This window comes from Apostichopus japonicus, chromosome 16, assembly GCF_037975245.1.
Source record: "Apostichopus japonicus isolate 1M-3 chromosome 16, ASM3797524v1, whole genome shotgun sequence".
Taxonomy (NCBI): Eukaryota; Metazoa; Echinodermata; class Holothuroidea; order Aspidochirotida; family Stichopodidae; genus Apostichopus; species Apostichopus japonicus.
In genome coordinates, this window is record NC_092576.1 from 16,833,611 (window position 1) to 16,846,603 (window position 12,993).

The 12,993-nt window shown below is 33.3% G+C and overlaps 2 protein-coding genes across 2 annotated transcripts in view; both read left to right on the top strand.

Annotated features, from left to right (window-relative positions):
• LOC139982984 (uncharacterized) overlaps nucleotides 1-5,753 on the top strand; it is a 29,950-nt gene extending 24,197 nt beyond the window's left edge. The window contains exons 8-14 of the mRNA XM_071996301.1: nucleotides 25-96; nucleotides 747-818; nucleotides 1,325-1,396; nucleotides 2,087-2,158; nucleotides 3,021-3,089; nucleotides 4,840-4,911; nucleotides 5,678-5,753. Coding sequence (XP_071852402.1) covers nucleotides 25-96; nucleotides 747-818; nucleotides 1,325-1,396; nucleotides 2,087-2,158; nucleotides 3,021-3,089; nucleotides 4,840-4,911; nucleotides 5,678-5,753 — 505 coding nt within the window. The remainder of the gene's footprint in view (nucleotides 1-24; nucleotides 97-746; nucleotides 819-1,324; nucleotides 1,397-2,086; nucleotides 2,159-3,020; nucleotides 3,090-4,839; nucleotides 4,912-5,677) is intronic.
• Nucleotides 5,754-6,895: 1,142 nt separating this feature from the next.
• Nucleotides 6,896-12,163, top strand: LOC139982987 (uncharacterized). Its single transcript, XM_071996310.1, has 8 exons — nucleotides 6,896-6,953; nucleotides 7,398-7,550; nucleotides 7,642-7,707; nucleotides 8,581-8,646; nucleotides 9,064-9,135; nucleotides 9,528-9,593; nucleotides 10,138-10,316; nucleotides 11,535-12,163. Exons 7-8 carry the CDS (start codon nucleotides 10,205-10,207, stop codon nucleotides 12,140-12,142), a joined length of 720 nt encoding a protein of 239 aa, XP_071852411.1. The 5' UTR covers nucleotides 6,896-6,953; nucleotides 7,398-7,550; nucleotides 7,642-7,707; nucleotides 8,581-8,646; nucleotides 9,064-9,135; nucleotides 9,528-9,593; nucleotides 10,138-10,204; the 3' UTR covers nucleotides 12,143-12,163.
• Nucleotides 12,164-12,993: the final 830 nt, after the last annotated feature.

The following is a 12,993-nucleotide window of genomic DNA, read 5'->3' on the forward strand; positions in this document are numbered from 1 at the left end:
TAACAATTTGCCTTTTACCTTCAGGAATATGTCTAACAACAAATTGGCATCTCTGCCAGGGAATATATTTTTTAATCAAACGAAACTTCTGACGCTGTAAGTTTTGTTTATTATACTATTGATGTTTAGTGTCCATTCAAAGGATGACAAGTGGCTTAGTTATGAAAGCTCCCGTGTTTCGGTAATTGAAAAAGGGCATTCTAGAACTCATTTTACTAGTCTTTTGTTCTCGTTATGTAAGTTTTGTACTTAATAATATTGATGTCGAGTGTGGATCGAAAGGTTGATAAGTGTTTTAATTATGAAGACTCTTTGTATTTCTGTTAGAGTCCTTCATTGTCTTTTATTAATGTCACAAATCTTGAGCTGTTGTAAGTTTTTCTTTTATGTTCAATATAGAGGTCCTAAGTAGGTAATTGGAAACCAGGAGAGTATATCGGTAATATTAAGTACTAGAACGGATTTGTGTAAGCAAATTGCAGTAGAAATTTAGAAAGAAAACATGCTCAATTTAAGTCAATGACTTAGTATTATTAGATCATTTAATGCAATTTTCGGATCTAACTGTGATTCAAAACAATGAAAGTATAACTTTCACATGGAGATTACTTTCTGGTAGATGAGTACATTGTTCACTTAGGAAATCAGTGTGAACCCATTGACGCCTCTGTGTTATTTATTGAAGACCATCGCTAGTGCTACAAGCTAATATAAGTTGAAATAATTTTTGGGGTGATTACTTTTAGGTGGCTGAACTCAAACAACTTGATGACTCTCCCAGCGGACATCTTCTCAAGACTCATAAATCTTCATATTTTGTAAGCTTTCGTTTTTGTTTATATTGTTATACTATTTTTAAGTCAAAGATTACAATAGGGTTCCGATAATTGGAAACTTATCACAAAATATTTGATTGAAAATACCTACAATCAAACAATTGATACAGTTGACAAAACACCCTCTCAGGATGATGTTACCTCCAATTCTAGTATTTGAATGTTTTTCCACAAAAATGGACTTACTGTAAATTACAAGTTCTAAGTGGTTTCTCACAGAAAAACACTTTCTATTTACAGCTTGTCTGCATTTGTTAGCCTGGAATAGGTCATTTCTTAAATAAAAATAGGAAAATTTTTGCTACAAAAAGCGGCTGTTCTAATTGATTAAAAAGAAATTTGAAGGCTCTTTACGAAACTGGGGTAGGGGCACCCCTTTTTACTTTCTGCATTGATTATTCTTCTTTTCATTTCCAAGATCAGTGAATATTACTATCAAATTAAAGTAGTTATGAGTTCAAATATGTTTGAATGACCAATTCTTTCAGATATCTGTCCGCTAACAAGTTTACGTCTCTCCCAGTAAATATGTTTACCAATCTCAAGAATCTTATGATGTTGTAAGTATCCTCTATTGATTTCATTACTATTATTACATGTTACGGGATTGGACATCTATTAGCGTCGGGCTAAAATATTGATAACTGGACTGAGATTGTTGTTGATGGAATGTCAGTTACTATATGGTGATTGGATGATTTACAATATACAGCTCTAAAATCAGTACTATTTATGAGGCACATTGCCAGAAAAGCCAGGAAATGTCCAAGTTAGCTGCACCTACATGCGTGTTTGTCTAGATCGATCACCAGTGTCTTAGAATACCATATGTTATACATCTAAGATATAATGTATCGTAACATGTTCTTATAATCGGTGTGGAGAAAAAAGTGTTTATTTGTGTCAGAAATGGTGAAAATTCATCTAATTTGTTGATCCGGTATTGATACTGTTATCGACTATAGTCAATACATTATGTTTCAAATTCTATTTGCTAGATCACTGGAGCTTCTTACATTGTGCTAATACTAAAAATTCAAGAACACAAAATATAAACCCATCTGAAATTTAGAATTTCAGCTATAAGGGTGCTCTGCATATTATAATACCTCAACCATACATACATACGGAGAATTAATCATTCTTTATTCAGGACAGTGACCGAACAGTAACAATTAAAGTTAAGCTTGCGTGTTACAGAAATCCATACATACTATTTAAACAAGTTGTTTTGTTACTTATTGCTATAGGTACCTAGACAGAAACAGCCTGACGACTCTTCCTGAACAGATATTTTCCAATCTTACGAATCTTTATATTTTGTAAGTTGATTTTTACTTTAAATTTGTTATGAATCGTCATTACCTTCATCCAAATGATGTAATGTGATTTACAGTAACTTAGGAGTCTAGATAATTGTTAAAGTTTAAAATTGGAAATATTAAAATTTCTATATCATGCTCTCGATGAAATCCTCAAATTCGTAACTGAAAACAATTCAGGAAGTTTTTTATGTTGCGGAAATTTTTAAAGGTAATAAGTATAACGAAAATGTGATTTATTTGCATTTAAAATTATAGTTCATCTATATATGAACACTTCTGAGATTTTGGCATACATTTTCATTTTACATCCCCTCTGGGAAAATTGGAACCATATGCAATCCAAGGTCAAACCAATAACGCGAAGAATAAAGGAAAACGACCCATGACGCTGTATAAATATCACATCACAAACGCTTGCTTCAGGTTCACTAACGGTAATCTCTGACAATTTGAATTATCACCTTCCCGATACGCTATTTAGGAGTTGCTTGAAAATATCACTAGAATAATTAGAATATATGTTCCTTTTTGTCAAGATGTTGAGATATGTTTACTGCATGGATAACATAAAATTCCGTCTCTCAGCTGACAACTATCTTCATCTTTCGTATATCGAAACGTATATTGAAGCTATTTTCACAGTTTATTTCGGAACACGTATTGCAAACTTTAAACTGTCGAAGAGCATTGTATCAGAATGATATCAATCAATAATGACTTTGAGATAAATATATTGGAGAATATAAAAAAGTGTACTCAATACTGAGTAAGGATATAGCAATTTCCAGCAAAACAAAATATGATATACAATCACAACAAAATAAAATATTGCTATATTGTTTATTTCCGCTTTCCACAGAAGCATAGCTCAAATGAACCTGACGTACCTGCCTGGAGAAATGTTTTCCGGTATATATGTACTTTATTTGTAAGTACAATTTTGGAGCTGTTTGTAATAAATAAATATTACATAAAGTCATGCATAGTTACATCAATAGCGAGAGCTGAATTTAATACAAAATAAACAATTTATGGGGAATTGAGATTCCACAATTGTGGATGTTTTAATTATGCACAGGGTAGAATAGTGTATATGCACCATAATATATATATATATATATATATATATATATATATACATATATATATATATATATATTTATATATATATATATATATATATATATATATATATATATATATACACGCTTATTATCGGCATTATAGTGACTGGAACTTAATTCTATTTGATATATTATAGTGATATGTTGATGACCATTATTGGGATTGGATCATTCAAGTGGGTTTGAAGCCTTAACTCTATCAAATAGTTTTTAGTAGTATGTTGATCGTCATTATTCTGATAGTTTATCAACTTATCAATGTCAAGTTGAAAATACTTCTTTGAGTGGATTGCGCATATGCATGTAAATCACGGTAGACTTTATACTAATGGAAGAATTATGTATTCTGATTCAACGTCGACACATGTTTCATTTGCATGCTTTGCACATTTCAGTGAACATTATTTTATGCTGTTATTGTGCGAATGAATGAAAGAGGGATTATTTATCCATTTTAGTTCTTTTAAAACGGATGCTTCTAATGACGATCAGGTTACATCATTGCAAATTATATAATATCAATGGTTTACATATTTATCTGTTAACATACTTAAACGTTTTCAATAGATTAACATGCGTAATGCAAGTACTAAAACCTTTCTCTTTCTTCCTCCAAATGAAACACTCATTTGACTATTTATTTGTGTTATATATATATATATATATATATATATATATATATATATATATATATATACATATACATATATATATATATATATATATATATATATATATATATATATATATATATTTATATATATATTACAGATCTCTGGATGGCAACAACATAGAAGGCCTTCCCGAAAATATATTTGCTAGTCAAACGGGATTATTCGAACTGTATGTATTAAAGTGTTATAGACTTTGATAGCAATAATATATAAATATATATATATATATATATATATATATAGTTATATATATATAGTTATATATATATAGTTATATATATATATAGTTATTACTCTCAGTTACATTAAATGTTGATAAAACTTAACTCTCATAATAAGTGGTCGAGCAAGAGATCGTCCCAGTATTCATGATTATAGTTAGGACTTGGTTAATAATTATACACCTTCAGAATTTGTTATTGCCGTATTATTTTCATAAGAAGCAATACAAGTAGTTTATGAAATCCCTGTGTCGATAATTTCAAAACAAATATAATAATATGACAATTTGAATCTCTTCAATATCTTCTACTTAAGAAGTCATTGGCATGTATTTCTTGCAATACATATTTAGGAAGGAATATTTTCGAATAATGTTATGAATCATATAGCCTCGTAGTTTGGACATGTGATCAAAGCCTGCCATAATCTAGTTCAGTGTTATTAAACTTTATTGAACCAAAGCATGCAAAGTTTTTCCAAACGAAAAGGACGAACATTGTTATTTCTGACAAAATCACTCTTTAATTGTCCAGTTTAGTTGTCTGTCCATCTGTCTCTCTTCATGTGTTCTAATTGGTCTCCGAAGAAGATCCTGCTAGGATCGAAACGTTATACACACTAACTTTTGTATACATAACAATTTGCCTTTTACCTTCAGGAGTATGTCTAACAACAAATTAGCATCTCTGCCAGGGAATATATTTTTTAATCAAACGAAACTTCTGACGCTGTAAGTTTTGTTTTTAATACTATTAATGTTTAGTGTTCATTCAAAGGATGACAAGTGGCTTAATTATGAAAGCTCTCCTTTGTCGGTAATTGAAAAAAAGGCATTCTAGAGCTCACTTAACAAGTTTGTGTTCTCGATATGTAAGTTTTGTACTTAATAATATTGATGTCGACTGTCGATCGAAAGGTTGATAAGTGTTTTAATTATGAAGACTCTTTGTATTTCTGTTAGAGTCCTTCATTGTCTTTTATTAATATCACAAATCTTGAGCTGTTGTAAGTTTTTCTTTCATGTTCAATATAGAGGTCCTAAGTAGGTAATTGGAAACCAGGAGAGTGTATCGGTGATAATAGTTACTAGAAACGAAAGATAATATGGTTGTTTTATTGGCCATATTCAATAGAAAGGTCCTTAATAGGTAAATAGAAACCAGAAGAGTATATCGGTAATAATAATTACTAGGAATGTAAGATAGTATAATTGCTTATTTCTTAAGATTGGAAAATAGTTGGACTTCGGAGAACTGACAATTACAGACATGTCTGTATAACTTTTGCTTGATACTTTTATTGTTATCTCACTACTGGAAAGCTTTCTTTAGGTAAATTTGTACGGGTGTAGAATGTAGAATGTTTAATTGCGTCCTAAACTTACATATTTCATCCATTTAACTCGAACATAATATTTAATAGGATAAGAAAAGAAATTATAGCATGGCTAGTGATTTTACACATTCTTAAACAGCAATTGTTCTTCTGTCTTTCAGGGACTTGTCTTTTAATTATTTGACGGTTTTGCCAGATCAGATATTTGCTGCTCTCTCTGCACTGAATACGTTGTAAGTGTTCAATTGTACTTAGATAGAAAAATTGATATATTTTGTTTATATTTTTTCTCGAAATATTGCTAAACAGCAGTCTCGTCTGTTAATTTTGACTTTCTCTACTTAATACGTGAGTATTTGACAAATCATTGACCGAATCATTTCCGAATGTTGGTCCAGTAAATGCACTTAGACGTGAAGATACACCCACGTACGCACATTCACTGAAATTGCTATGAAGATTGTCTAAACCTTATGATAGTATTTCAATATAGAATGGAAAATAGTTGGACTTCGGAGAACTGACAATTACAGACATGTTTGTATAACTTTTGCGTGATACTTGTATTGTTATATCGCTACTGGTAAGCTTTTTTTGGCTAAATCTGTACGGGTGTAGAATGTAGAATGTTTAATTGCGTCCTAAACTTACATATTTCATCCATTTAACTCGAACATAATATGTATTAGAATACAAAAAGAAATTATAGCATGGCTAGTGATTTTACACATTCTTAAACAGCAATTGTTCTTCTGTCTTTCAGGGACTTGTCTTTTAATTATTTGACGGTTTTGCCAGATCAGATATTTGCTGCTCTCTCTGCACTGAATACGTTGTAAGTGTTCAATTGTACTTAGATAGAAAAATTGATATATTTTGTTTATATTTTTTCTCGAAATATTGCAAAACAGCAGTCTCGTCTGTTAATTTTGACTTTCTCTACTTAATACGTGAGTATTTGACAAATCATTGACCGAATCATTTCCGAATGTTGGTCCAGTAAATGCACTTAGACGTGAAGATACACCCACGTACGCACATTCACTGAAATTGCTATGAAGATTTTCTAAACCTTATGATAGTATTTCAATATAGAATGGAAAATAGTTGGACTTCGGAGAACTGACAATTACAGACATGTTTGTATAACTTTTGCGTGATACTTGTATTGTTATATCGCTACTGGTAAGCTTTTTTTGGCTAAATCTGTACGGGTGTAGAATGTAGAATGTTTAATTGCGTCCTAAACTTACATATTTCATCCATTTAACTCGAACATAATATGTATTAGAATACAAAAAGAAATTATAGCATGGCTAGTGATTTTACACATTCTTAAACAGCAATTGTTCTTCTGTCTTTCAGGGACTTGTCTTTTAATTATTTGACGGTTTTGCCAGATCAAATATTTGCTGCTCTCTCTGCACTGAAAAAGTTGTAAGTGTTCAATTGTACTTTTAATAAGTTAACCAGGGATCGATAACCTACCCATAGTATAGTCTGCGTATAATGCGGACAGTTTAGGAATTGTGGGAGAGAGATGGCGCTGCTTGTATTGTATGAAAGTTGTGAGCTGTCTTCAGCAATCTCTTAGCTGTGAAGAGTACTTAATTTAATATACAAAACCTATTTTCATGTACGCTGTGAACTATATCTTAGCTAAGTAGCGTATTTTGTGAAGGCTGCATAGCGTATACTATGAACGTTGTGGGCTGCATTTTAGCTTACTTTTAGCTGCGTACCTCATACTATTTAAACTTCCCAAAACCCAATTAAATTCAAATAATTGATTCATTGCAATGTTCGAGTTCGATGAATGGCAATGAGTTCAATTCCCATTTTCTTCCAATCAATTATTGCAAAAGCTCTATTATTTTCTAGATATCTTCATGGAAACAGAATCGAACACCTTCCAAGGATCCTTCTGCCCTCGGAGGGTGGTCATTTGAACATCAGTACTGTATGCCTAAACAAGAACAACATTACCTACATCACAAAAGAGGTTTTCAGAGGACTCTACAATTTAGAAAGTTTGTAAGTATAACACTCTGTAATGATATATTTTCCGGTACGAAGATTTTCGACACTACATTATGTCCCTTCGTCTTTTTGTGTCTTAAAATAGGTTAATCTTTGATAACAAGATCCACACGATCGAACCATTTGCTTTCATTGCTGGACCTCAAAAGTTGTAAGTTATTCAAAATCGTTTTGTTTTCGGAGGGTGATGTTTGGAGGAGAGGAGGAATGGGGGGGGGGGAGAGGGAGAGGGGGAACCACAATGGCAAAAATTATGCTTCTTGTTTTTCATATTTTTTTTCTGCTATTCAATTACGCACACTGCAGCACCTGGTGAATAACGCGTGAATTTGATTGACATCTTTTTTTCAGCTCGACCAATCAGACTGAAAAACGCACAGTCCCAGCTGTAAAACAGTTAATTTGGGGGACCAGGAACTACGATCATATAGGATTCCTATAGGGCGAGCCTAAAGTTTAATTCATCTAGTGTTAGCCGAATATTTACATCTTGGAGTAAGAAAAAAATCATACGAGGAGTCAGACGATAATTTAGGAAGATACAGAATTGGGAACGCGATATGATTATTTATCCTTTATGATATTTGTTTTAGATTTAATTTTTGGTTTGTTTAATCATAACTGCAATGTTTTTCGGTTTCCACAATTTCTGGATGAACGGCAGTGTCTATATACAACATAAAAATGAACATTTTTTTTTTTAACCACAACAATTATGTTCACAACATATAACACATTTGTCGCATTTGTCAAAGAGGTATTAATTGTATATTCCAATAGTGCTCTGCTGCTTTTATTGTTTGGGTTATTAAGTTTAAAAACAGTAGACAAACATTAAAATTTAGGCATGCACGATCTTTTTTTTTTTTTGTGGCATTTATGGAACATTCCCTTCAGAGATATAGCATGATCATGAATATTTTGCGAAAAAGGAAACAACTGTGAGAAATACTACATTCCATTTTGTTTGCATTTTGCATTTACGTATATTAACATATCAAGATCTTATTGGTTGTCATTTAAGGTATTTATTCAACAACGAAATATATGAATTGCAAGCAAATACGTTTGGACAAGTACTGAATGAACTGTAAGTATAGAAAATCAAAATGACATCTTTCATTTTCATTTGTACTCTAACGTTGTTACACTTTATTATTGATCGATCAATGTCAGTGGATAAGAATCAATAAAACAAAATTATGGTAATCTCTCCACTGTGTTTGATGCATGTCACATTATTGTTTAGGAACGTAATTTTCATTAACCGCAAGCAAAATTCAAGTATGTTGCGTCCTGTTGATGCTCTTCGAGTAGGATTAAGCACTCTCCGTCTACCCCATATTCTGCATATGTGACCAATGTCAGAAAAAAATACATATTTCACTCAGACGACGACAGCTGGAATAAATACAACAGAGAGATGAAAATTAGATAAAGTCATGTTCATACACAGGAAGCATTTACACCTTATATTTTTTTCAATTGTTTTTCTTTTGCGCTACAGTCATTTATATGGCAATATCATTCCTAACCTGGATTTGGAATTTGTGTCAAACCACAGCGGAAACGTAACACTGTAAGATATATAATAACCTTCATCTATCAAACAGCACAGTTCTAACGAGTCGATTGCGTTTCAAGTCGAAACATTACCAGCTATTTTAGCAAGTGTGATTCAATTTTACGAAATATTATAGAAAACAAATTTTCTCTCATTGCTACAGTCACCATTTCACTTTTATAAATATCCCAAAGTGTGCATAATATTCCGACTTTTGGATATGTGTCGTCCGTTTGTCATGAATCGTTCTTTCGACAATAATTTATAACAGTTTAACAACACTAGTTTAAGAAAGCAAGTATAATTAATTTTGCTTTGCAGTAATGTTCATAATATCTCTGATGGTGATGAATAATTTCGACGAGCAGAATTCCTAACGTCTAATAATCTGTACTTTTTTCTTAAAGGTACGTTGCCTGTGACAAAATTCAATCCATTGAGGTCCCAAAGTTTGAAGGATTTCAAACGAAAGTGTAAGGTTGAGAATGTTTACTAATGAATAATGCTAATTGCGTGAATGATTCATCCCTGAAACATGCCCTGTGCGATAGGTTTGGTCCGATTTAAAGGATTTCAACGTTGCTAGGTAGTAATTAATTGAGTGAGTTATTTAATGTAAACAGGTTAAGACCTAGTACAAAAAATTGTTTAATACTTGTGGTAATAAAACGTTTGAATCAGAGATGTAGGAACCAAAGTAAGTGACAACCTACAACAAACCTTTACCACTATCTGGACATATACGCAACTTAATAAAGGAAACTCGAGTAATGTATTTTCCTGATGGGAAATTACTAAAAAGACATGGACATGACTGCAAGTGATGGAGCTCCTGTTGGCGTCTTACCTGGACACAACTGAGACGCTCCTTGTCTGCCATCCACACCTCCAGTCAATATCAGCTGTAAAATTACCTCATCCCCACCCCCACAGAAAAGCCCCCTGTTCCAACTGTATACTAGTTAACATTTAAGAAGTAACTTGTAATTCATTATCTTCGTTTCTTCTCTCTCAAAGTTTATGCCTAAGCCGGGACTTTTCTTTCAACCTCAATATTACCGACTTAAAAGTTGAAAAATCGTTTATGGCATCAGGATTTGAATGCGTCTACGAAGGCGTGAAACTGCACATTTGTTCACCGTGTAAACAGGGATTTTACGGCAAAACAACGGGAGGATGTCAACCATGTCCACCAGGTATCAAGTAATATCATATATATTTATTAAGATTGATATGGGTGTGATTCAATATCCAGTTGGCGCAGAGGTCAACAGCGGAATTGGACCGGTGTACGAGACCGATAATGAACATTGTCATTGAGATTCACTGCATGAGCAGGATTGCGAAATGTCGCATCCATAATTATTTGGTAAGTTGCGTGCTCATATGCATGCTGATATCGTGACGCAAAATGAAGATGTGAACTGTCATTTCACATGATTTATATGCTAGCGTTAAGCGCAAACGATTTCATAATTGTAAAACTTGTTGTGATTTCAAAAATCAGAGTGACGACAATCGGTATTATATGTTTATTATGAATTAAAATAAAGCAATAACAAACTATTTTTCGTCTTGTTGAAGAATCTTCGTTATGTACTAGTTTGATGTAGTTAAAATTTACTCGGGGATGGTAATTATGTCCAAAAAAGGGGAATACTGCTACATTGCACTCAACAACAATGTATGGTTTTCCAATCGGAGAGTCTCAAATTTCCCGGCAACGCCGTAACTTTCGTAACGAAAAATTCAAAGTTAGGGCCATGGACGCTGTTACCACACTAAAAACATACGAACGATTAAGAATTTAATTTTACTTTTATTTTAATAAGAATTCAGTATCGCAAGCCGCTTCATAAGAAATTTTCAAGTCAATAGTGGTAAAAGCTGAATTCATATCAGCCGTGCAGTACGCCGTATTTGAATTTGAAAAGGTTATTAAAAGGAAAAAAACAGGAAATTCCATAATGAACAAATGTCTAGTGAAGACGTTGCCACGATCAGTCCTCACCATATTCTACCCAAGACTGTGGTACATTCTACTCATAATGACAGAATTTCTGGAAAAATAATCTGCTTGTCTTAATCGGATGTGTTAAATGTTCAATGTTTCAGCTGTGTTATTTACGAACAGAGTAGATGGTAGAACACAAGAAAATGGGTTTTCCATTTTAGAATAAATATGATTGTGTCATCACAGTAATATATCTTCTGTCACAATAATAATGTATGGATAAAACCTTAGACCAACTAATTTTGATCTCATGTTAGACACTCAGTTAGCAAGCTGGCCGTTATAAGGTTGCTCAAAACACGACATGTACGACGCTGTTCTACCATGTTAAGATCCTGCGAAGGTGTAGATGGGGCGATTCATAAATAGCTTGGATATCGATTTTCTTTTGTTTCCCCAGGAGGTTACTATCAAGACGATATCGCCAGAGTATCAAACATCCCAAACAAAGTAGAATGCAAGAAATGCAATGCGGGAACATACGTTCCCCTTGGTGAAGGAGTCAGCAGCGATGATTGCATCGTTTGTCCAGAAGGAACGAACAAAACCATACACGCAGGATTCAGAGCCTGCTTCTGTATGGATGGTTATGCCAGGACTGACCGTTTTAATGTGTGTCAGATTTGCGAAAATGATGTTCTGGATTGTCATGGAAAGGACTACAAGACATTAAGAAAGGGTTACTTTTGGAACTGGGAATATCCAGGAGCAAATCTCACTGAGTACAAAAGCTTTGTAGCCAACCTAAAGACAGAATCGGCCACTTTCGATCTTTCAGCAACGAAATACTCCGGAGACTTACCAAACGTTCATTCTTGTCCGCGAAGCGAAAGCTGCTTAAATAACAAGACTGATATCGAAGGCACATGCGAAACTGGCTACGAGGGATTAATGTGTTCCAAATGTATCAGTAATTATTACATTGTTCTAGGCCAATGCTTGGAATGTCCCGAGTTAGTTTACAGTATCCTTGAAGTCATTGGCATCTTACTACTGGTTACACTCTAACAAATGGTGTTAATGTTTTAACGCCTAAATTAACACATTTTTGTAACACTTAATGAACGCGTTTTAGTGTTAATCGGATAAGGTATTAACACGTTTATGTGTTCATGTAAAATTAACGCCTCAACGCGTCTTCAGCCATGTAACACTTAATTAACGCGTATACGCGTCTATAACAACAATTGTGTTTTAAAAGCAACACTGGGTGTTGAAACAGGGATTAATGCTTTAGCAAGCATGGTGTTTATTTTCGTTTTAACCATTCGTTCCAAAATGACCTTAGATGACCCCGGGACAGTCTGGGAACCAGCTTGGTAAAAGATGTGAAGCACACTAAGCAGCCCTTGCTTGAACTAAGGTAAAATCCCAGTTTTTATATACACAAAGATGACTGGGTTAATTTCTCAATCTGGAAATGAATTACTTGTGCTCACATGAGGGTTGAAACAAACTTTTCTTATTAAGAGTGGTACATCTTGTTCACATTACGAACTCTTAAACAGTGCAATATATATCATGAAATGTGCACAGGACTGAAACAAAAGGAAACAGATTATTGAATATGCACTTTTTATTAACATCCACTACTTCATTGAATCCAAAAAGCCACAACACCTGTCAACTCCAAAAGAATCATTCCAAGAAAAATTAAAGCTCTTTAATGGAAAATTTAAGCTTGTTAGAAAACTGCTGGTAATTGCTTCCCTTGAAGTATGTGTACGGCTTTTCGAGAATATGCTGTTGGAGGAAGCCCAGCAGCTGTCCATATATGGCCGGATAGTTCAAGTCAAAAATGTAATATCCACCCAGCAGAGCAACAATTGCTTTAAGGGAATTGTTTGTTCCACAGTCAA